The 24,771-nt window shown below is 38.5% G+C and overlaps 1 protein-coding gene across 1 annotated transcript in view; it reads right to left on the bottom strand.

The window, feature by feature from the left end:
- LOC104838333 (dynein heavy chain 5, axonemal-like) overlaps positions 1-24,771 on the bottom strand; it is a 170,630-nt gene that overhangs the window by 59,095 nt on the left and 86,764 nt on the right. Inside the window, exons 52-61 of the mRNA XM_010578013.1 lie at positions 20,862-21,068; positions 19,560-19,889; positions 17,997-18,203; positions 17,667-17,909; positions 16,676-16,830; positions 13,823-14,487; positions 12,305-12,585; positions 11,724-11,939; positions 8,893-9,060; positions 1,583-1,801 (exon numbers count right to left, since the gene is read on the bottom strand). Coding sequence (XP_010576315.1) covers positions 1,583-1,801; positions 8,893-9,060; positions 11,724-11,939; positions 12,305-12,585; positions 13,823-14,487; positions 16,676-16,830; positions 17,667-17,909; positions 17,997-18,203; positions 19,560-19,889; positions 20,862-21,068 — 2,691 coding nt within the window. The remainder of the gene's footprint in view (positions 1-1,582; positions 1,802-8,892; positions 9,061-11,723; positions 11,940-12,304; positions 12,586-13,822; positions 14,488-16,675; positions 16,831-17,666; positions 17,910-17,996; positions 18,204-19,559; positions 19,890-20,861; positions 21,069-24,771) is intronic.

The following is a 24,771-nucleotide window of genomic DNA, read 5'->3' as shown; positions in this document are numbered from 1 at the left end:
AGTGCACTAACAAAAAATTCTTAACACAGGTAACTGAGGATCTAATGAGGGAAGGTGGTTTGCTGAACCTCAAACTTGCAAACAAGAAAGAACTGGTCAGGGATGTAAAGGTTGGGAGCAGCCTTGGCTGAGAGAATTGAGATTGTTTAGCCTTGAAAACAGACAGTGCAGGGGAATTTTATCAAAGTGTATAAATACCTGATGGGAGGGTGTAAAGAAGACAGTGCCAGACTCTTTTCAGTGGTACCCAGTGAAAGGACAAGGGGCAATTGGCACAAATTGAAATACAAGAAATTACAATTAAACACAGAAAAAAACTTTTTTACAGTGAGAGTGGTCAAGGACTGGAATAGGTTGCCAAGAGAGGTTATAGAGTCTTTATCTTTGGAGATATTCAAAACCCAACTGCACAATGCCCTGAGAAACCTGCTCTATTTGACCTTGCTGGGGGGTGGGGGGGGGGCAGGGGGGTGTTAGATGATCTCCAGAGGTCCCTTCCAATCTCAATTATTCCATGATTCTGTGACTTTCTGAATATTATTTTTGAGTTTTACTTATTCGTTTCTCTCCAGATTTCTGTACCCTTCCAATCACTCTGCATGCAATCTTGGTCAAGACCTACATGTTTTAAATTTAGAAAATACACATTTAACCCAGTGTCGGTTTTGCCCAAGGCTCCAAGAGCCATATATAGTCTTTGAATTCTTTGTCTGAATTTTCAAAAGTAGAATGGAATAACAGCTGTTACAAGACCTCATAGCACAAGGCTTCAGAAAACCCACAATAAGGCACTGTGACTTCCTATTTTGGTGTTGCTCTTAAATTTAGAAATTCACTGAAAAATATGATAAAGCATCTAACATTTTTGACTGATATATTTTGAAGTACAGCTATGCAAACAAATGCTGAAGTCCTGGCCTCACAGGACACAATGGTTGAAGTCAAAGCTCTCATCAATTTTGACTCTGTGTGAAAACAACCAAGGAATTATCAAAGCAAATAATCAGATGAGAAAAAAAGAGTATCCTGCTTCCTCTGGAAACCTTCAGGCTGAAGCCAGAAAAATCTGCATAGGAAAGGTAAATTTCAAGCTCAGTGCAGAGGATAATGATTAGCCCATAATTCTGTAAAAGGCTCCAGTAGAAATCTGAACTTCAAATATAATTCAGGAAATTAGTCAAGCTTCAAACTCCTGTTCTTGTATACTTGGCGAGAAAAAGAGAGTAATCCTTCTTATAAATATTTTAGGGTAATTATTTAGGTTAAGCCTAATTCCTCTTCTTACTAAAGCTAAAAGGAATTTGGCTCCTTGGCTTTAAATCTGAACTTTATCCCAATATGAGCCATATGATAAGACATAAATCTTCATACAGAAGAATTAAGTTAACAGAAGAAATTATTTTACTTTGCTAGATATATTAAGTTTAAGCAAAAAACATATATATAACTAAAATAAAGTGTCATATGATATTGAGATGTCACCATGCCTTGAATTTCTTGAGCACTACTAATGATCATTATGGAGCATTCTCAAAACTGAGCACCTGCTTTGTGCTGGAAACCTACTCATATGTGCTAGTACCTTTTCTCCACCTAATCCTTCAATCAGAGCTGTGGCATTGTTCATCTTCCTTCTGCATGCCTCAGCATCATCAAGTAAGGCCTGCTTCTCTTTCATAGCCATATCATACATGGCTTGTACTTGATCTAGTTCCATTTGCTTCTCATCCAGCTGAATTTGTGCATTATTCAGTTCCATTTGGGCAGCTGCAAGTCTTCCCTCTTGCAAGGCTAAATTTGCCTACAGACATTTAAAAATAAAGAATAGTTAATACCTATTATTTGGCAAGAGCAAATTACATTCATTTAATAGCACATATTGTACTGTATTGGGTACTTTGTAAATAATACATGTTTAAGATGACAGCAGTTTTTTCAGTTTTTTACTTTTCAACCTAAAACTGGAACACAAGCATAACATTAAAGTTACTCAATGCAATCTTAAAATGTTTTAATAATTTTTTCAGAATGATCTATTGATTACACAATGATCAATGATTTGAAATCACAATACACTTGAAATAGTCATATACTAGATACATGAGGCAACCCATGCAATGTTTTCTGTAATATATTCTCAGTGCAAAAGAAAACTAAGATTGTCTTCATGGATTATAAAATAATAATAATAATGATAATGGAAACTACTTTTTTAGTCTCTTTTCCCATCAATTACTTTTACAATAAAAATGTAACAAATGCATTTTTTGCTCCTCTGGAAACGAAAACTCTAGAGGCTTTTCTCACATCTCTATATAAAATCGAATGATGAGTTGCCAGTCGTTTAAATGTAGCCTCTTAACTTGTATATTCTTAACAGGGGAAAAAAAAAAAGTATTCTGTGAATTTGGAATGTGTTTCCAAATATATGTTTGCAAAGGATTAGAGACTGACAAAGTTCTTATGAAATTCACGCTTACAGATAAAGGTTGCTTCCATTTACTCTGAATATTTAAAACACTTGTTTAAATATCATGTATCTTATTTCTATTTTTTCTGCTATACGAGTTATGAAGATGGAAACCAAAAATCTGTAAAAACTGGTTTTTTACAAGTATGAAACTGGACACTCACATTACATCACATTAGAAGAGTAACAGCACAAGGAATGTCTGGGTTGACTCTTAGTAAACAGTATAACCATGGGTTGGGTTTTTACATTAGATCTTGACTAAAAACATAGGTTTAATTCTTATCAAAATATGCTAAAATCAGCAAATTCTTGCTTTGCGGGGGAGGGGAGGGGGAGAGGAGCCAAGATCATATTTTGAGATCTGGGCATGATAAAAATGCAGCATGAAGTCTGGTGGATTTCAAAAGACAGGTGTGTTAGCAGGGAATTAGAGAACCATCTATGTACCAATCAACAAAGTAGTACTGCTTTATGAGTTACACACCTAGAGAATAGCATTGTCAGCAAAAAATTCATTTATTGTGGCCACTGTGTCTTTTGACAGATCCTAGAGATAAACAAACATTTTATAATGGAGATAAGCCACCGAAATGGCTGCTCATAAAATTTCCATCATGTAAGAATGCTGAAATATTTTTACTCCACTGTTTATCAAAGAGGATATTAAACTGTATCTCCTAGAGACAAACACTGTTAAATCAGTGAGTCTTGTTAAGACCCACTGTTCTTGTTAAGAACCACCGCTGTTATTTTTCAGTGAATCTTGGACTATCAGGAAAAGTTTAAACAGTAAAGGAGTTTTGAGTAGGTGACGTAGTGTTACTGTGTCCTGCACCGGGGCAGGGGAGTGGAGGAGGGAAGAGAGAGAGAGAGAGAGAGAGACAGTGCTGGGCCCTTTCTGGATATTAATAAGAAAGGGCCAACAACAAATGGCTTAATAAGATAACTGCTTTAAAAAGATCCATAATAAGAAGAGGAACATAGATAGTGAGTAAATATTACATCCCTTCAGATGCTGGGCACCCCACATTCATGCAGCATCATACAGAGCCTGGATAGATTTTCCCACGGCATGCTGCGCAGAGCAGATCCTGTCCATGGAGAGAAAACTCTCTCTTTGGGTCATTCAAGCTATTATAAAGTTACCTTACTAAGCCATCTGTTGTCACGCCTTTCTTACTGAGATCCAGAAAAAGCCCTGTACCAGCCCTGTCTCTCCTATCTCACCCCTGCCCCCCCTTCCCCAGTGCAGAGCATCCTCTTATCCTTAAACTGTGAGGGCTAAAAATGAGAGTAAAATAAAGTTATGACATGTTGTTTCATCCCCAGCTGACAAACAGTGAGGTTACACAGGGAACAACATCCTTGGAGAGTTGGGAAGAACAGCCTAGGCAGAACAGCTGGAACAACAAAGAACTTACACCTGGCTGTGTGGATTTGTACTTCACCTTGACATTTATCACAGCAGGACGTGAACCTCAATGGAAAAGGATGGCCATGTGAATTCCCAATACATATGAGCAATGATGCCTTGTAAATATGAAAAACAGACCTCCGTGCAGCAGAAACTACCCAGAAATGTACGAAAGGCTGATAAAACAGACTTCCCAGTTCTTAAAAGCTCTTAAAAGGCTACCAGCTTTGAAGATGTAGAGACAACAAAAAAATATTTCAGACGAGTATAAAGAAAAAAATATATTGTATTCTAACATGAAAAAAACCCCAAATTATTTACACAAGACTTTACGGGATCTCTAGAAGATGACTTATAATAAGAAATTATTTTACAGACAATTTAACCAAAGTTTTCAGCCAATTTTAGGATAATCATAACAAAGTAGTAATACATTTTGGTATTAGTTTGATTTGTAGGCTGCTTAATTATACGTGATGAATGATGGTTGGTTGCACAATGACTGCTAACATACCAGGATGACCAACCTACGTGACTCCCAAAGGCAGAAAGACTACTTGTTTCAGATTACCCTATGAAATCATCACTATTTGCTCTCTCCCTGTCTTTCTTTCCAAATCCATTTTTCAAAATTACATGGGTACAAACACGGCTTTTGTATTGACATCACTGGCAGGTTGGCTGGCAGCTTCCTGTGCAGAGCTTTGCCATGAGAGCAGGAGGCAAGTTCTGCTGCCAAGGAGAATCTTCTGCACAAGAAGGCTATTACAGTCGCAAGCAGCTTCATACAAAGATTTCCAGCCAATTACAGGCGGGAAGGAAATGTGTCTCCCAACCACAAAGAACCACTGTGGCCTTTCTAATTTTAGTGGCATTGCTATGTGAACAAGCTTCACACCCTTCATTTCATCCCTCTGAGTCACGCAGCAAAGCAAGGATTCACAATTTGTTCCAGCTGGATGCAGTGTGAAAGCCTGAATAAATGGATTTTATGTGAATGAATCGTGAGGACTCGAGACATGAGATCCACACTCTTATCTGCACTCACGGAGAGGAGGGCTACGCTAGAACATGCCTAGGCTTGCGTGAGAGTGGCAGCTTCAGTCTTTTCTTGCCGTTGGCATTGTGGGGAACGACACAGACAATCCTCTCAACATCTGCTCCAGCCAGCGTCTCTACCTGCTCTCTGCAACAGTCTGCATGAGGCAAGTATGCAGACAGTACCTGTGCCAACAAGGGCCACAGACTAAATTGTTAAGCAGCTATTTTGCCTTCTTCCAAGATGCCCTCAGAGAGGACTTCATTGCAGGTGGTGAGTTGATTCTGCCCCATTTTAACCTTTTTGCATTCCACATAAAACCAGGACAAACAAACATGTAATTAGTCCATAGCTATACTGTTAAATTAAACATGCCCATGACCTTTCTCTGGCACTGATGTTAACTAGCGTAAACCAGCTCATATTAAGCTGTCCCAGCCTCTAAAATGGTATGACTGCATCCAAACAGCTTCGTGGAAATGGCCCTTGGACCAAGCTAGTTCCTGAAAGGTGCCCAGAGATTGCTGAGAAAATGCTGCTTAGCCAAGACCAAATTCACACTAGGGATCATTCTAACAATTTAACAGCGCAGATGATCACTACCCAATGTCTCAAAAAATTCCCTAGTACTGTTTATTTTATTAGTAGTGACACAGCCATGATTTCTCATTGATACATTGCAAACTCAATTTTGCAAAGCACCGAGTATATCTGGCCCTGAGCCAAGAAGGCATTTAAATAAAAATGCCTTCTTCAATAAAAAAAACACACCATTTAATGCTAGCCCTGCTCTTGAATGGAATGCCCAGACCAACCCTAGATCACTCTGCAGAGCAGCTGTTGCTCAGTAAATTCAGGAAATGTTACTAGAAGTAGGAGAACCCATAAGAAGAAAGTGCAGCTGAAACTTTATAGTTCACGACAGGTAAGGAAGATTTGGAGCTTTCCCAGCATGTCTTTTGTTTCAGGAATTTTAGCTTTCCAAGTTCGCTCTTCTTACAACCCATTGAGCATTCACTACTGCTGGACCAGGCCAGAAGGCTTCTTGTACTTGTACACTGTCACTCTGCTCAGGAGCCTCTGTGGATGTGCTGGGTGACCACCTTTGCCTTTTGCTTCAGTCCTGTCCTGGGCACATGGCATCTGACTGACAACTTGTCATGGAAATGCAATCTCAAGCTGCTCCTTTCCCAGATCACTGCAGGTTTTTCACATGGACACTCCATTGGTTTTATATCAACTTTCTCAGATCCTCAATACCATGATAAGTTTGGATTCATCATTATTTAGGGAAACATTATAAGAGAGGCAAACACATACGCAGGTTTTGCAGACATTCAAAAAGCAATGTTTTCACTTCACCAATATAAAAAAATTATACACATATACATATGTATACATATATACATATGTAGACATGCAAACAGATCCATGCAGGGTGACCTTAATAAAATCTTGGCCTCAATTTCTTTGCTATCACTGACCATTGTTTGGGATTAAAACAACCTTTGAAAGGCACAGAGATCATGCCTCTTATCTGCTTTTCACAGCCTCTACTAGCTACTGAAAGATTCTCCATTTTTCCATTCAGTTACATGTCCTGACTTTAACCTGTTTTGTTAGGTGATCTAATCCTCCCCCCCCCCAATATATGCTTTCCTTCTACAGTTATTGTGGGTCTTGAATTCAGACTTGAATGCTTGTTTTCCTGCCCAGTAGGCATCACCTTGACAAGGACACACTTATTTGAATGGAAAACCACCAAATTTTGACACTTCTTGACTGTTACCTCTTCCTCAGATGCAAGATTTCCTCTCATTGCCTGCTGCGGTTTTTAGTCCAGCATGGAGACAAGTGAAAGCAGAAAAGGCAATCAAGCCTCCTATTTAAAACTGAGTTTGACAAGGAGAGTCCTCAATATCAAACAGAATTTATAAACTGTAGACAAACTTCCCTTGATCATCATAACAGCCTAAGGAGAACTTAATTAAAATCACTGGAGACATCTCTAAGGGAAATTATACCCTTATATACAGTATTTTAATTGGAGGCTAACAGAATCACAGCAAAAGCCAGGGCTTCTTCATTCTGCTGTTATATTCTTCAACTAATGGCTAAATAGCAGATGGTGTTTCAGAATTATCAGGTTAATCCAGCAGGCTTGTTTACTAGGTAACAAGCTAGAGAGGAATGGCTCACAGTCTTGCTGAAGGTTTACAGGAAAGTAGCACACACATAGTGACCACTGTATGATAAGCAACTACACAGTATTGTATTTGCAGGCAACATTTGGTTATACTTTCTGTGTTTGACTCTAACTAATGACCCTTAGGCTGCAGGCCACATATCTAAAGAATGTAGGTATCCATTTCTAGGAAGGACTTAATTTTTGCACCGTATATTTACTAAAATTTAAGTCACTATTAATTAGTTTTCACAAGTTGTCACATTTAAGATAAATGAGGCACTGAGTCTCAGTTAAGATGCAATTTAAAAATATATTGGATGGACTTTGCAGGTGTTGAAGGGGATTTATCTCCTAGAACAGCAGTTAGGATAAAGCAGCTTGATTAATTCATTCAGTAAACCTGCTTTTAGCACTGGATAATTTAGGCTGTGCTTGTACTTTACGCAGTTTAATTGTACATTTATTTTCAATTATTTTGTTAGCATCACTGCAGTGCTTCCTGCAATCTCTCCTGCATACTTTAAACACTTCCTCCCTCTGTCATTTTCAGTTTTAAAATATTTGTGACTGTTGCTATACCTGACACTTTGCCAAGAAATGCATGTTCAGTTTTTTATCAGCTACAGTGTGACAAGAATGTAAATACTTGAATACAAAGTTAAATTTATATGTAATCTTAAGTCATATATATTCAAATAAAAACTGCAAGAGCACTTTTGCAGCCTTCAGAGTTGCATCTGCATATAAAGCCACTATTTCTCTTAGGTCTTGCTCTCTTTTATAGCTCTCAATAGCCACATTTCAAATTCTGTTTTCATTAGTGAACATCCTAGTATTTGAAAAGGGAATTGCTACTTATATATCACAGAAATATAGTCTTCTCTATCAGCTACTTGAACCAAAAATATCATGCTTTTAACAAATTTGAATCAGATCTGTCCAGATATACTAAAAGAATATGCCAAGAGTTTTGAATATACCATGGATACAGTGGCTTATACAATAGAAGACTGGATGTAAGTACAGTGGAAGCATAACTGACTGAATGTATTTCTTGAGAAAAGAGCCAGAAAATCCCCTGTAGAAGCAAAGATTATAAATCACTATGTAAATATTCAAAGTCCTTTTTTTTCAATATGCTCATAAATGAAACATTTCTAAGACAATAAAGCTATCTCTAGGAATGCAGACAACAGTAGCTGATCCCTTTCTACTGTAGTTCAATGTTACAACAGAATTCTATGCCAGGTGACTACTTACTTTATCACATATACACTCACATGTAGCAGTCTGACACTCCGAAGTTTTCTTCGAGAGCTGAATTCTACCTAAATTCATTAAAGAATATTTCTGTACCAAGAACAGTCTCTCCTCTCCCAGATTCTACCAAGACCACAATGAATATGCTCTTTCCCAGGCTAGTAGGACTGAGGAGAAGTTTTTCTGAAACCATAGTGCCTGGCACCAACTCCGAGAGCAGAGACAGTATCGGTATCTCCCACCTACAGATAGACAGGCTCTATAAAGAACCTGTGTACTAAGGCTCCCATTGAAAACTGACCGTGTTCACGCAAGTAACAATTGTACCACACGGTAGCTCTGTAAGGAGAAAAAATTGCCAGGACATATTTAACTTCTGTGTGCTTTACTTCACAACTGGATGTGAAGAAACAAGAATCTCTTGTAACTGGTGATCTCTTTTAGCCAAAATAACGCAACATTTTTTCCATTCAACTATCGTCATCCCTCAGAAAAATAAAATGAGTAGAATGAAATACCTTAAGAGGAAGAACTTCTTTATTAATACCATAGAAGTAAGCCATTGCTTGTGTCCATGAGCAAAGACCTGCTACATTTCCACACACTTTTTTAGCAGTCTCGAGATTATAATCCTCCATATCCAAATAAGGCTCTAAAAGCTCCACAGTTTCTCCTGTAATTGAGTCCTAGTCAATGGAAAGAAAAAATATTTTTTAAAATGGATTTTATAACTTCACAGAAACATTTTTTTCCTTTTTAAAAACATGCTGCTATCACTTCTTACAGAAGAAATGAACAAAACAACACTGTTGCCTTTCAATCTTACAAAGGACTGATTAGTTGGGTTTTGTGAACTCAAGTGAAAATAGCTCCTACTTCCATTGCAACAGATTGACTTGAGTTTGCATTTAATATCCCTATTTGACCTGTAAGATTTACAGACATTACTTGTACTCATAGTTCCATGACAACTTAAGCTGATCTAAGTTATTGCTGCTACAGCACTGTACCTTCTTTCCTGTCCCCCTCAACCAGATGTTCTTGCCCCAGCTTTAATACCATCACCAACGCTCAGTGAGCTAGTTCAGAAGCTAATATGACAGAAATCTAAGTCAGCAAACTAGTGATTAGTTTTCTTCTAGGCTAGTTCCCTGAACAAGCTCATCATGGCATCAGAAAGGCACCAATGTGAACACAGCTAAGAGAGTCAAATATGCAGCTTTAGGAAGGAAAAGGGTGAAACTGCAAGGCACTGACTTCACTGAAGCTAACCCTTTTCCTTAACTGTAAAAGCCATCTCTTTCAGCTGTTCACTTCATTATTCTAATCTCAGATTTTTCCCCCCTTCACAATCTGTTGAGAACACGAAAAGCCAGATCTTTGATGATGGTGGTTAATCTATAATTGTGTAAGTGTCAGAAGAAAATGGAATTCATCTCCTTAAGCAATGTAGAGAGTAGAAGAGCTTATACAGGGTAACAATGGTTGCTTAACAATAGAGGCATTAAGAATCTTCCTTTTTTCTGGCAATGTATTAATGTCTTTCTTTTAATGCATCTAAAAATCATCCTCCATTCATACTGTCAAGCAATATACCCTTTTCCTACTTTTCTGCATAGCAGAAGTCTTGTACTTGCCTGATCCCTAGCTACTATAATAACAAAGACATTCATTATATTATTCCTAAGATGAGACATGGTGATATTTTCACTATGAGCATTTACTAAAGTGTAAAATAGTGCTGGACAAACTTGACTTTCTCATTCTCCTACTCAAAATTATGAGCTAGCAAGCTGGCAAAGGTGAAGCAAAGACCAATCAGCACTGGCCTAAATCTCTGTGCAAGAGCTTGGAAAATATCATGCTTTTCCTTCTAAGTAATGGATTTTAAACCCAAGAAATTACTTCATCCACTAATCTTCCTTGCCTAAAAAAATTAGGAAAGAACAAAAATCTCACAAAGAAGTAGGCAGTGTAGTCTACTCAGAACTCCAGACATGATGAGCTTTCTTTTCATATGTACTCAATCTTAGAAACAAGAAATGAGGCAGGAGGACAGCATGTGAAGTACCTCATCAGGGATACAAGTAGTCTAGTGTTCTTCACCACATTCATCAGTATCACTTCCTGCAAGAACTCAGTCCCACAGAGGTTGTTCTGACTTCTCTGAGTAAAGTTAAATGTGTTGCAAACTACCAGCAGGAACACATACACTATTAATAAGTGCCAAAACTGGAAGCCTCATTAGAGAGAAGCTTGAGTAAGGAGTGCATAATTAGTGCCCATTATCTTTAAACTCATTTCCTCTTCCTGTTTAGTGAAGATAGCACTTGGAGAAGTGACCAGATTGACAGCCCCAGGAAGAGACTGTCTACAAAGGCAGTGCAAGCTTCCACATGGTGCCTCGTCAATATGGCTCACTGGGAAAAATGGCTCCTGGGGATAGTGGGAATCATGGTTTCAAGCCTCATCTGCACAACAAAAACACTCCAGTAGCTTACAAAAGGCATCAGAAAAAAGCATAGCTGAAGCAGATTTAAAAATCAGTGTATAAATGAAAGAGTATGTTCTGCAACATTGCAGAAAGCCCAGGTTCTGCCAAAACCTGCTTGGGTTTCTGGATTTCAAAGCTGGGCCATGATTCTGCCATTCCATATTCCAGCCTAGCTCTTTTTCTGGTCCAGCTACCTGTGATATCTTCTTTTCCCTGCAGAGAAACTTCCCTTGTCTCACAGTTCAGTGAATCTTGCTATAAATGGGACAAGTTTCTGTCCTGATAGAAATAAAAAACTGCGTTTGCTTTTATTTTTCTTACAGTTGATACTAAGGTTCTCAGTTCATTCTGCATTTCACTACTTTTCTAGTGAAAGAACCCCAAAAGTTCCCAAATATCTCAATATATTTCCTGACAGGATGCTCATTTTCTTCTGTATTTCCTCCTAGCTCCCCACCAAACAATTCTGGAGACAGAGTTCTAGAGCACCTTATATGCAAACAGGCCTGGTAGCATTGGAGATGGTGAGCCATTTGAAAAATCAACAGTGAGTCCTCTTAAGGCAAATTCAGACTGAGAAGCAGGAACTGCCTGAATAAAGATAACACTAAGCTTCTCTAGATTTGATCTGGTGCTTGGGATACTTGTGACTGCCATCAAAACTGTGTGGCCCAGGAGAAAGATTACTGAAATAATGAACCATGAAAATGGAAAGGAGTACAGTCATGAAGATATCTACAACCATAGGTACACAAAAGCTTCATCTGTTTCAAAGTACCTTTGAAGGTACAAGACACTTTTACATGATCTGTAGAGATAGTTATAGGAGTAATAGTGCCACTATTAACTTCTTACCTTCTGGAAAGTAAGCAACATGCTAAGAAATCCTGAATTATTCATTAGCTTCAGAGCCTCAGTCCATGATGGCTTCACACATGGGCGTTCTTGATCAGGTGTTACTGAGTCTATTTTTCTTTGGAATAAAAGTAGCACACAATCCATAATTCGCATTATCAAGTGAGGAGGTTTACCCAGTTTGCGAACAGTTGCAATGTCAGAAGGTTTTATTGTCTGAAAAATTGAAAAAGAAAATAATCCATTTATTTAAGCAATCACTTGATGGCAGAGAAAGATGGTTTTGGGGAGAACTGTATATGTAATGCAACTGCTGCAGTTTTGCAGGTCACTCACAATTAGTACTGCAGAAAGTCCTTAAAGGTAGTACCACTCAATGACTGCTTTATTACCTCACATTAGAGGAGATACTGGCCATCTTACCTCTCCCCTGCTTCAGTTTTCAGCTTTTTTTCTACAAGGATTAACAGGTCAGTGCTAGTCCTTTCAATATCATTTTTTTCAAGTCAGAAGCATAAGCTGTATTATTACAAATAACAATCATTAACTACATGCATGTTCAGAATATCTTTGATTCTGACCTGCAGGGCTGCCTCAGCTTCTTCCAATGCGGGTCGTGCAGCTTCAAGCTTCTCTTCTGCTGCTGCTTTATCAATGGCAATGTCATCCACAATGGCCTGAGCCTTGTCTTTTACCTTTTGCACCTGCATTTTCACCTTTTCGGCAGCTTGGGCTTTCATAGTTACTTCCAATAAAACTTCATCAGCTTTTTTTGAAGCTACAGCCAAATCTTTCTCCTTCATCACCAACTCTTTGGAAAGCTGATTTACTGAAACCTCAGCTTCCATCAGTTTTGCAAGACCTGTGTTGAACAAATTGCATTTTAGCAACAGGAAGACCTATCAAGAGAGAAACCTCAGTGAAGCAATCTGAATACTTAAAATAAGTCACTTGATTCATATTTAGGAAGCCCAGTGAGTGATCCCATTTGTTGAACACCAAAATTAAGCAGGGGTAATATCCATTTGCTATTTAATTTTTCTTTTCTTTTTTTTTTTTAAATGGGTAAGAGTCTTCAGAATCTGTCACTTGATCACTTGTTTATATTCTTATATATGAGAGGTACACTATATATTAAACATACATATTGAAAAGCATTAGTATTGTGAATGGCACTCTTAAGAATTATGTGTGAAATTTCAGAAATTCATGAGACCATAAGAAGTACTAGTCTGTACTCTCTGTACAAAACAAAGAGGAGGAACCTGGCATCCTAAGCAATGCAAGTGAAGACACAAGGAGACTAGGCTGAGCTTCTAAATTCAACATTACATGAAGGTCCAGATGAGATGGGGGAAAAGAAACTAAAGATTCTTGAGTGATACAGTGCTCCAACATTTTTGTCAAACAAGAAAATCACCAAGAAAAGCTGTAAGCATAAAAATCCTTATATATAAATGCATGCATCTAAATGTAAATGCATCATGTAAATCTTTCTAACCCTCATAAAAAGCACATGTGTTCCTTCCAGGCATCCAGCCACCCTCTACCTATGGAGATATGTGTACATAGCTCAGTTCTGCACTTGGCAACAGTGGGAGAAGAAACAGTTTAAGTTCACATTCACCTCCAAACACCATTAAGGTTTGGAAACTGTTTAACTGTTTACTGTGTATGACCTTGTGCAGTGCAGTATTTTGGAAATTTTACATTTGGCATATAACTTTCTTTAAAAGATTCTTCAGAGGGACTGAATCTGAACATTTACTTACCTTCCCTCAGATTTACTTCCAGCATGTTTAAATGTGAAAACTAGGATCTCAGTAGTTCCTTGGCATGCATACATGTCAAAGCAGGAGTTTCAGGTATTTTAACTGCTAACTAATAATATTTTCAAAACTCATCTGCAATCTACAACATTCATGAAGTTCATTGAAACAAAACCTCTGCATATTTTGTAATCACACACAACAGACATATGAAAATCTGCTTCCAAATGAAAGTGAGCTCACAATTTAAATCCATACTTTTACATTCTTTTACTCAGATTCTTCTCACCTTTTTAAAAACAAACAAAAATCAAATGGATTTTACAGTACCTGTTCTCATGCGTTCAGACAAACTTCCTACATTGGCAAACTTCTCTTTGTAAATAGCTTTGTAGCCTCCAATGAAGGACAGGTAAGATTTTGGAGTCACAAATGTTCGTCGCCTATATCGTTCAAAGTATTCAACACATTTTTTGGCTACAATATCTTGAAATGTTCCCATGGTGTTAACAACACTCTGTTTCACTTCATCTGTGCACTCAATATGGTAGGAAACTAAAAAATGCTGTGCAACTGCTACAAGAGCATCTTTAGGCCAGCACTGGAACCAGTCCATAGTACAGCCTGAAATCAGACCTGGAAATTTGAGTGCACGAGTTCTGAATTTTTCCCCAACAGGAGAAAAACAAAGAACCACATGCAGGTTATTACGAACTCGAGTAAGAAAGTAATTATAAAGATTTTCACCAGTGGGATTACGCCTTGGGTACTCCTTCTTCATTGACGGTATTAGGTCTTGTGTGATTTCACCTATTTCATCTCGTGCAAAAAGATTTGAGACTTCACCTGAAGCCAAAACATTGTTCATGTACTCAAGAAAAGATTCATCTCTGATTTCATTGTCTGTGAATATAAAGACAATGCCCTTTCCTTTTTGCCCAGCAGTGCGGTACAAGAATTTGAGATCATCCAAAAGGTTGTTGGTGGCGTATGTTCTGGGATAGAAAAGGATTAAAGAAAGAGAGAATAAAATTACAGTCCATTTTAGGAAATATCTATCATATGGCTCAGTTTCCCTAAGGCAAGAAAAAAATCTACATAAGAAATTAATGCCATATCTCCTGGTTTCATTATTTTAGGGTTTTTTTCTTAAACGATGTCTCAAAGTGAATGATCAGTACCATAAATCATGGGAAAGGAGGTGAAATCAACAGAATAACATGCTGGAAAAAAAGATGGTAAGAGCAATACTATGTCTACAGTAATTATGATGCTGCTTTGCATCTCTACAGTTTGCAGATTTAAATTCTTTATTAGAAAGGTTAATACAGGTTAAGACAGTTGGATTAAGTTGTCAAGTAGGTTCTGATACCTGTAACCACTACGTAAATACAGCTGGGTTATCTTTCAAAGATACTGAGAGCAGGTTAAAGGAAATCATTAAGAGACAAGAAAAAACAAAACTGAGGGTTTTATTGTGTTATTTGGTTTAACTGAAAACAAGCCCCAGAAATGATGCTTGAACATTATCACTTGGGCTGATCAGCTCTGCTGCAAATGGAGACCATGACTGGTTCTTTCCTTAAGCCTCTTACAGCTGGTGCACACAAGTAAGATTCAGATGAAGTCCACACAAATTCAACTACAGATTTCAGATTATGGAATACAAAATTAAGTAAAGTAAGGTTAATCAAATGGCAGATTTTGTCCATTATGTTCTTAGCCAATTAAAGCTGAAATTAGGAACCTCTTTTCTTTGAAACCAGTTTCTTATTTTCAAAAGTCTCTTCAAAGTTGTGCAATAGACACATGACCCATTCTTCAGTATTTGAAAACAATACTCTATTTTTATATTAAATATGCCATACAGAAAGTCTCCCAGTGCTCTTCCAGCTCCCTCTTACTACTGCGCTATAAATACCCCTAATGCAAACACTGCAGAACTTGTAAAACAATCTAACTCTTCAGTTTGCATGTGTCAGCTGCAGTTATTACAGTGATTTGTGGTATTCTGATAAGAACATAAGAATTTCTCTACTGAGTCAGAATAGCAGTCCATCTAGCTCTACACTCTTAACACCAGCAATGGGAAATGCTACTTAGAGAGAAAACATGAGCCAGCATCCACTCTTCACTGCTCATTTCTTTATTCCTCCTTCCATATTCATAGGCATTGTATTAGGAATATTAGAAGGTATGGCCATCTCGTCCTCTTGGTAACCGTTTACGAAGCTGCTGATATTGTCTTCCTCCACAGCCTCCTGTGGCATGTTACAAAAGATGACTATCTATCTGCTTTGTAAATACACACTTTCAGCTACATGCTTTTAGCCCATCACCAGTTAGCTTCAGCATATGAACCTTTCCTAAGTGACTGAAATATTTATTTATTTGCCTTATTAATGCATTTTGAATCTTGCAAGTCTAGGGACTCTATTCTGTGACTCTACACTTTTTTCCTTCCCTCTTTTTTTTGTTCCTACTGTTCTTTCCTTCTGCTTCTGACACAGGAAGAGGCTGTGATATGTCCTCCTTTCTCTTTCCTTTCATTAGAAACCTCATAACATTGTTCAAAGACCTGATATATTTCTCTAAGGAAGATTTCTCAGTGTGTTGAGTAGTTTGCAGATTGAAATACACACTGCTGGCCCTCAGTGCTTACCTCTGTAAACCCTATGTCAAAAAAGAAACAGGTGAAAGGCAGTAGTTACTCCCAGTCACTTCAAATTTCTACAAATTACTAAATTCCATCACTACAAACTATTAAGTCATTGATAGCAGTCCTAATAATACAGTCTGGGTACATAAGCATTTACAGAAAAAGTTACTATTTCCCCTGGCTGTCAGCATTTGCCCGCTACGCAGAATACACCAGCAGATTATTCCATGTTATCCTTAGTGCAAAATGGTATTTTAGTGGGATTTCACAAGGGTGCATTGCAGACTCAAATGCTGAAGGAAAGACAGATTTCCTGTCAATAGCATAAAGGCAGCAAAACAAAGACCCAGGATCGATCTGTCATCTACACAGTGTGCATTTGCACAGATGCTTTTGATCAAAAACGTAGTTTACAACGAGGGATAAAATGTTTGACAGGTTTGCATTTCTTTAAGTTGACTGTGAGATGTTCATTTCTAAGGCAAATTAAGGAGCAAATGTCTACGTACACTGCATTGTGTTACCTTGTTAAGGTAATCTGAAAGCTCTCATATCCAGCAATATATGACGCTAGTCTGGTCAGACTCTGTTTTCCAGATCCACCCACACCCACCAACAATGCATTTCCTTGTGGAGTACGAATAATCCGTGATATTTTAATCAAATGGATGATTGCATCCTGTGTATTGAGAGAAAAAGGGATTAAAAGATGTCAAAATAATATAATGTATATTCAACTAGAAGCACATCACCAAGCAACTGCCTCTCAACAGCTAGAGGACTTCTCTGGAGCCTATGCCAAAGACTCAGTCCTGTACTCATCAAAATCAACAAGATGTTTCCTCCTAACTTCAGTGGGCAGCAGGGCTAGCCAAAGAGAAATGTCCTTGTATCATGCTCACATGAAGCAATGTCATAAGCAGTGTTTGTACTCAGCAGAGCTGAGGGCATGCCCCTTAGGGGACAGAAGGAAAACTAGAAAGGATGTGTATTAACACCCTCCCCAACCTTGTAGCTGAGCTATTTACAGGCTCTCTAAATAGGCTGCCAAAAGCAAAATACAAGTACACTATAGATACTTCTTACTCAATTGCTGTATTTATCTTAGAGCAAGAATTAATCTGAAATGCCCTAAAAATCTACCAAACCACCCAGTCTAAAGCTGAAGAAAGCATCATGCATCAGGAGACCTTTGAGAAGGAGGTAACTTTCAGAGCTGCAAGATGACATTCACAATGTGCACTGTAGAAACCAATGAGCTGTGCTTTGTATTATGCAAGGCAGGAGAAAGAAAAGATGGGGAACTGCAAAGAGGTGGAATAATTTGTGGGAGCAAAGGCAGCCAGGAGACAGCAGCATGGCTTTATAGAGTTTATTTGTAAGGCTTGTTGGATACAGGACTAGCCATTCTGAACTATCTCCAAAATAATTTGATAGAAACATACAAGATCCATGTATCAGTAAGTGCAAAAGACGAGGTACTTTCTGTATTAATATAATTACAGGCACTAATACCTTGAAAAATACTAAATCCATCTTTGATCCTCTGATGGTTTCATTGTACTGTTGCATGAACATCCGTAATCGTTCAGCCAAATAATCCAAAGATGGGATAGGCTCGTAAATTTTAGGAGCCTTCAACTCTGCATCATCAGGTTCATCTCCAGTAGCTTCTGGGACATCATGCAAGAAATCCACAAAGTATAATTCTGTGGATTTATCTTCAAATAGATTTTGACCATGGTCTGCACAAGCAGTCTACAACAATACATTAAGGATGGCTTTAGTAATGAAACATTTCAGTGGCCTCTTTCTGTGGCAAATACTGGAACATTATTTGCCTACCTTTTTCATCATATCTTCAAACCAGTCTTTATCACTTTGGCTGATGAACCTGTCTGCAATAACACGTCTGCATTCATGCTGGAACAAGGCTACCAAAACACTGATGCTCTGGCAGACTTCAGAAGTAACCGTAAGTATTCCTTGCCAAATACGACTGAGGTCTCGTAAATTAAAGATGTAATGAAATTTAGATGGAGTTGGTAACATCTACAAAATAATTTCATAAGTTATATTCAAATAACTACTAAATAAAAACATTTTCTATCTAGTATCAAATGAATACGGAAATTTTCACAAACTTCAAAATCAATATTGTATTAAAGCAGAAATAGATGCTTGGCATTTAAGAGGCAACGATAAAAATGAAGACATGCCAGTAGCAATGACCAGCTCTTTAACTTCACATAGATTTCATTCGAGTTTCTTTGAATCTTTCAAGTCCCAGGAACATGCACTGAAAGGTAGCCAAGACAGGTTAGTTAATGATGGCACTGAAGGTCACAGTAAAAATGTCAGCGTTGCTTAACCTGTGGTGTTGCTCCCGCCCTCTCTTCCAGATCATTTCTGTCACTCTCTTTTGTCCTTTCCAAGAACATGTGAGGAAAAGTTCATGAGGAAAAGGAAAAGTTCATGCGGAAAAGCAAAGAAAAGAGAGCAGAAAAAATGAGAAAAGAGTATTTGAAAAAATGAATGACTTAGCAAAAGCTACGTTTTCTTTATAGGCAGTTAATTAGCAGTAATAAGCACCATTTCTGTTGAATAAACTGGTCAATACTTGACTGGTAAATAGTTTCACTAGATCTCTCTCTATTTCTCTGTGTAAGCCAAGTTTATGTCTACAGTTGAGTTGTTTGGGAAATTCTGACCAACCTTTTCTGGACTAGAAAATATAATTTACCAAATTGCTGCCTATCCTTATCTTTCCACCACTCTCCTCCACTTTTTTCATTAGAAGATCAAATTTAGCAAACATTTCTATGCTGTAATTTTAACTTTTCAAATTTCATTCTACACATACACTTTATTTTCTATTTCAAAGCAACATTTGCTTAGGAATTGCAGTTAAACGTTTTTACGATCTGTTTGAAATGGAAGACGTAAATATTTAGAATTTACTAAATATCAGATTTCATTTGTTTTGAACTGATTCCCTCTCTGTCAAATTTGACTTCTTTCCTTTAATTCAGATCTTTAAAGTTTCTCACAATCCCAAACACCTTCACAGAAGATTCCTATTTAATTCTTAATTTATGATTCCTTATGCCCTTGACATTTTCTCAACCAGCAGACCTCTAAATCTTCCTATCAGTTATGCTTACTGTATTATATAATGTAATTCTTACATTAGCTATAGAAGGCACCGCATATGATTATGTTTTTAGTCAGCTAACCAGGTGCTGATAGCAACAAATTCAGAACAGCAGCATCAGCCAGCAATTATACATACAGGTCACAGCTTCACGATATCAAGTATGAACACACATGACAGTACAAAAGACCTGGGTCTTGTTGCTTTGTCATGGTACAGATGTTCCAAAGGCTTCTTAACAGACATAATTTTACCTTCGCTTTTGTTGTTTGCCAAACCTTTCGAGTTGTAGATACTAATGCTGAAGCCAGTTTACATATTTCTGCAGGGAAACGTCGCTGTTCACAGAAATAGCCTTCAGCTATTGTTTGAAATATTTTGTCAATGGAGGAACTGGAAGGCAGTGTGCAGTTGTAGATGGCAAACTGGCGTTTCAGGCGCTGTGGGATGTCATTCCGACCTCCCCCAGGGTGAATCATAGCAGCTACAAACTGGATGTCAACCACATTCGTGAATTCTCCTGGCTTCTCCAAATTGTAGAAACCTTTCTGTTCCATCAGCTGTCTTACAATCTCATTGGTGATCTAGTTATCAGAAAAAAAAAAAAAAAAAGAAATGAAGCAGGTAAGTGTTTCAGGGTTCTCAACTTAAAAAAAAGAAAGAGGAAATCTCCAGTATAATAAATTAATAGACAGAAGAAAAGACATCTCTTATCTTTCTTAATTTCAAATATTCTGCTGGACACTTCTGCAATTTATTAAGCCATGCAACACAGTACCAAGTGCTCTGATGCTGTGTGTAAGCTGCATGTGCTAGGCAGTTGTGGACATGAAGTCAGACATTCAACTGGTTTTCCACAATATCAATCTAAGAAAATTCAGCACTTTAAAGTTTCAAGCCAGACTATTTGTTCAGATTGACACAGGCACTTAGATAGTGACAAAGAATGGTTAATTCAGCACAAAGTATAGTCATACATTCACTTATATAGAGGCAGTGTGAGAAGAGGATTACAGAGCTATACTGGGAGCGGGAAAGTTACTTTTTCTCAGCAGTAATTTTTTTCAATTTAAATTAGATTTTCAGAGTATAGGTCCATAAGTATTCATTCATCAATACCTCAAGACATCTCACTAGTCTTGGATGTCAAGTGTGGTGTTAGATTTCACCTAATAATAACTGTACTTTAAAGTCCAGAGCGGATGGAAGAAGGAAGGAGTCACTGATTGCTTCTTGGATTTGCATGCTTCCTTTCCCAGACTGATTCTTATTACAGCTAGTTTGGAAATCCTGGAAGCTCTGTATGTAACCAAAACAAAAGCTACAATGATTGCACCAAGTAGCTTGATGCTGACCCTAATCTTCTGGGACTGACAGCTTATTACTCATGGCAAAAACTGGCTTGGGGAAATTGCTTTTAGTAGATGTACTTGGTCTAGTCCATATTATGATACCTTTTTCCTAAACTTCCCTATTTTTGCAACCCACAGATCAGCATTTCCATCAGCAGCAATGGTAAGACCACCAATTCCCAAATATTAACCTTCTCCTTTTACCTGATCACCCCATTCATTAATGACAGGCATGTTGATGTCATCAATAAAGACAGTCATTTTCTTCCCTGCCGGAGGACCATATGTGGTGCCCATTCTTTTATCTATGTAACTTTCTATGCTCCTTTGGAACATATTTGGCAGAGTTGCAGAAGAAAAGTTTAGGCATTTGGTCAAGTGAACATCAGGATCATACTTGCTTGTGTAATCCTGCAAGATAAACCAATTTTGAGTAAAGTGCATCAGTAACTCCAGATGAATTCAGCCAAAGGGAGAGGCAGATGCTCAGCAGCCCTGCAAAAATCAGACAGCTACAAAATCTCAGTCCTGCTATTAACTTCAAAATGTCAAACAGCAGTTTATTTAAGATAAGTATACCATCTCCGACCTGAAATTCAAACTAACTCACAATTAATGTTTTGCATAAAGTTTCTAAGTATTAAAATTTATAAGCTTTTAACAGACTTCACTAAGTGTTAAAACAAGTAGACATGTGACAACTCAAGATGCAAATAAACTTTGCATTATCAATTGTCAGGGTTTTTCTGAATTCAAGCTGTTAGGGACGATCTATTACAGCAGTCTGCAGGGAACAAGTAGAAAACCAAATCCTTTTTTGTGTTTATACTACAGCACCATATCTTACAAGAAAAGCAGTGTAAAGGAATGGTAGAGTAAAATTAAACCCAGCTACATTGCATTTACTGATAGTTATCCTCTCTCGGTGAAGAAAGGAATCCTTGGGTTTTATGAATGCAAACAATTCCCACAGCTGCTGAGGATGCCCTAAAGCAATGAAGTTCCACTTTTCTTATTTTGTGAGGTTTCATAATAGAACCGGAAAGAAAAAGATGTAACCCTGGAGTCACACCAAGGCATATATATATATATATATATATATATAACGCATGGGAAATATTTTGTTTAGCAAGAGTCCTGGGATATAATAATAGTATTAAAAATTCCAGATTTCCAACACTATTTCTTTTTAAAGATTCAATTCTTCTGCAATGGTGACAAAGTTGAATATCATTTAAATTCTTATCTTTATAACAGGGTTGACTAGAAATGTTCCCATTTCGGTACCTCAGAAAAATAAACCTATATCATTGCTGATTAAGTGCTCTAAGAACAACTCCAGTGAGGCATACACTCTGTGTGACAACAGAAAGGAAGATACGGTTAAGCCCCCTCAAAATATTTTGATGAATATTGTTAAACTGTTAATTTTGTTGGTACAATGTTGATACGATTATCTCAGTTTGAGAAAAGGTGCCCTTCAGAAAGAGGTTTTTCTCAGACATCACACACATAACAGTCTACATGTGCAATGTACGTGCAACAGTCCTGTGTTTGGTGAGTACTCTTGACAGCTGATGGGTTGGTGCAGGTCGCTGCTCGGACCTCTCCTTGGGGCTCCAACAGTTTGTACAAAACTAATGTCCTGGGTGTAGGTGCGCAGGCGCTGGCAGCAGGGGCTGTGGGGCAGCCCCTCGTGAGAAGAGGACGGGGCTCCCCTGTGCCGGACACACGGACCCACCAGAGCCATTCAGCCTGTGTAAGAAAGGACAAAATGCTGCCTGGCAGTTGAGAGGAAGAAGTGAGAAAAAAAGGAGAGAAACAGCCCTGCAGACACCAGGGTGAGAGTAGAAAGAAGGCCAGGAGGTGCTCTCCTCCCCAGGAGGGAGAGACTCCCCTGCAGCCCGTGGGGAAGACCATGGTGAGGCAGGCTGTCCCCCTGCAGCCCATGGAGGTCCATGGTGGAGCAGATCTCCACCTGCAGCCCGGGGAGGTCCCCACGCCGAAGGAGGTGGATGTGCTCTGAAGGAAGTTGTAGTACGTGGAGAGCCCACGTCAGAGCAGGCTCCTGGCAGGAGCTGAGGCCTGTGTAGAGGAGCCCACGCTGGAGCAGGTTTGCTGGCAGGACTTGTGACCCCGCAGGGGACCCACGCTGGAGCAGTCTGTGCCTGAAGGACTGCAGCCTGTGGAAAGGACCCATGCTGGAGCAGTTCGTGAAGAACTGTATCCCATGGAAGGGACGCCATGTGGGAGTAGGCAGCAGCGTGAGGAGGAAGGAGCAGCAGAGGGGAGCTGTTATGGACCGACCGCAGCCCCCATTCCCCATCCCCTGCACTGCTCAGGGAGGAGGAGGTAGAGGACTTGGGGATGAAGGAGTGAAGGTGAGCCTGGGATGAAGGGAGGGTGTTTTTAGTACTGCCTTTGTTTTTCACCATCCTATTCTATTTTTAATTAGCAATAAATTAAATTAATTTTCCCCAAGTCAAGTCTGCTTTGCCCGTGATGGCAACTGGTGGGTGATCATCCTGTCCTTACCTCAACCCCTGTCCTGTTGAGGACGGGGAGGGAACCAGCGGCTGGGTGGGAGTCTTGCCACTGGCCAAGGTCAACCCACCACAACTATGAATATACAACCATTCAGAAAACACACTTGTGTTTTATTCATTATGGCATTTCAGAATCTTTACATGGTAACAGTTATATTCCACAGTACACTATCTTTGAAAAAGAAGAGTTTATTTAATGGGATTATTTTTGTTAGTTAAACTGTCAGAGAATATTCAACTCTACCATACCAGTTTCATGTTAAATTCTGGATTTTTTGCAATTCATGAATAAATAGTACAGAGAGTAAAGGTCTTAAATAACACTGCATTATAAGTTCTTTATTTTGATATATACTGATGCCTTACTCAATGCTAAAGATTACTTCAGATTAATTCAGATTACTACCTGAAGTGTTCTACAATAAAACTTTTTTACTTTTTCACAAAACCAGCTGCTTATATCTGGAAATTTCTTTTCCATGAGACGTACTAAAGCAAAATTCTACAGAAGGTGAAAGCAGAAGGCAAACGGTTACGAAGGCAGTTAATTTTCACTCCTAACCTTCAATGAGATCAAATATCTACTGGCATTATGCTCGCTTGTGTAAGGAATGTACGCTGCTCTATAGAATAGATACAGGGTAAGCAACTCCCAAGAATCAGCTCCAACTATTTTTAGGGAGAGGAATGGCAACTGAAGGCTGGAGGTTGCCAGTATCTGGCCAAAATCCAGTATGCAGACTATCAAGACCACCACCCAGACCCCGCCTCTTCACTCTGCTAAAATAGTTCTCCAGCTGATGCCAGGAACAGAGGTTGACATTACACCGGCATGCATGTTGGCATCAACAGCTAAGCTCAAAAAGTAGTATTAATGGCTGCTGGCATTGGTACAACTCGCTTTATGTCAGGGCTCAGAAAGCACATGGCCAGGGGACACAAAATGGTTCCAGATTTTAAGAAAGCCAAAGGTCAATTTAGGCCAGTGTTTTTCAGTTATTTTCAATTTCAAGACCACTGCAGAGCCTCCAACGGGGGTACAGATGCCTGTATGGCAAATTTAGCTATCCCAACAGTAGATCAGTTTTATTTAGCTACCTCTCATTGATCAAAGGGTCTACAGACTCCCCTGGAAATCATGGAAACCATGCTGATAACCATTACACTTCCATTTTTTCAAATAAGGGATGCCAGGTTTGGTATGACAGCTGGGATTGTTCAGCTTTTTGATTATTGGCTCTTCTGTAGTAAGTTATTAATTTTTTTAAGTGTCATATGATTAACCTGCACCATTTTATAATAGAGAAATTATGTATTTGTTAATTTAATAGCAATCCTGTTATTATTTTCTTCTACAGAAAGAACAATATGTCATTTTCAGTGAGAGAATTAAAAGAGCAGATAATAAACACTAAATTTACCCTCTGAAAAATCACCCTGAGTACCCTGAGTAAAGAAGAAAGTTCTTTATTTCTTTTTAGTTTGGCTTGTGAAGAAAGTCTGTGCAACAAGGGTGTACAAAAGATCAGTTCACACATGGCACCACCAACAAAGCACAGGAAAATAAA

The sequence above is a fragment of the Haliaeetus leucocephalus genome, unplaced genomic scaffold (genome assembly GCF_000737465.1).
Source record: "Haliaeetus leucocephalus isolate CR32 unplaced genomic scaffold, Haliaeetus_leucocephalus-4.0 Scaffold587, whole genome shotgun sequence".
In the NCBI taxonomy this organism is placed as follows: Eukaryota; Metazoa; Chordata; class Aves; order Accipitriformes; family Accipitridae; genus Haliaeetus; species Haliaeetus leucocephalus.
This window is presented reverse-complemented; position numbering and strand designations above follow the sequence as displayed.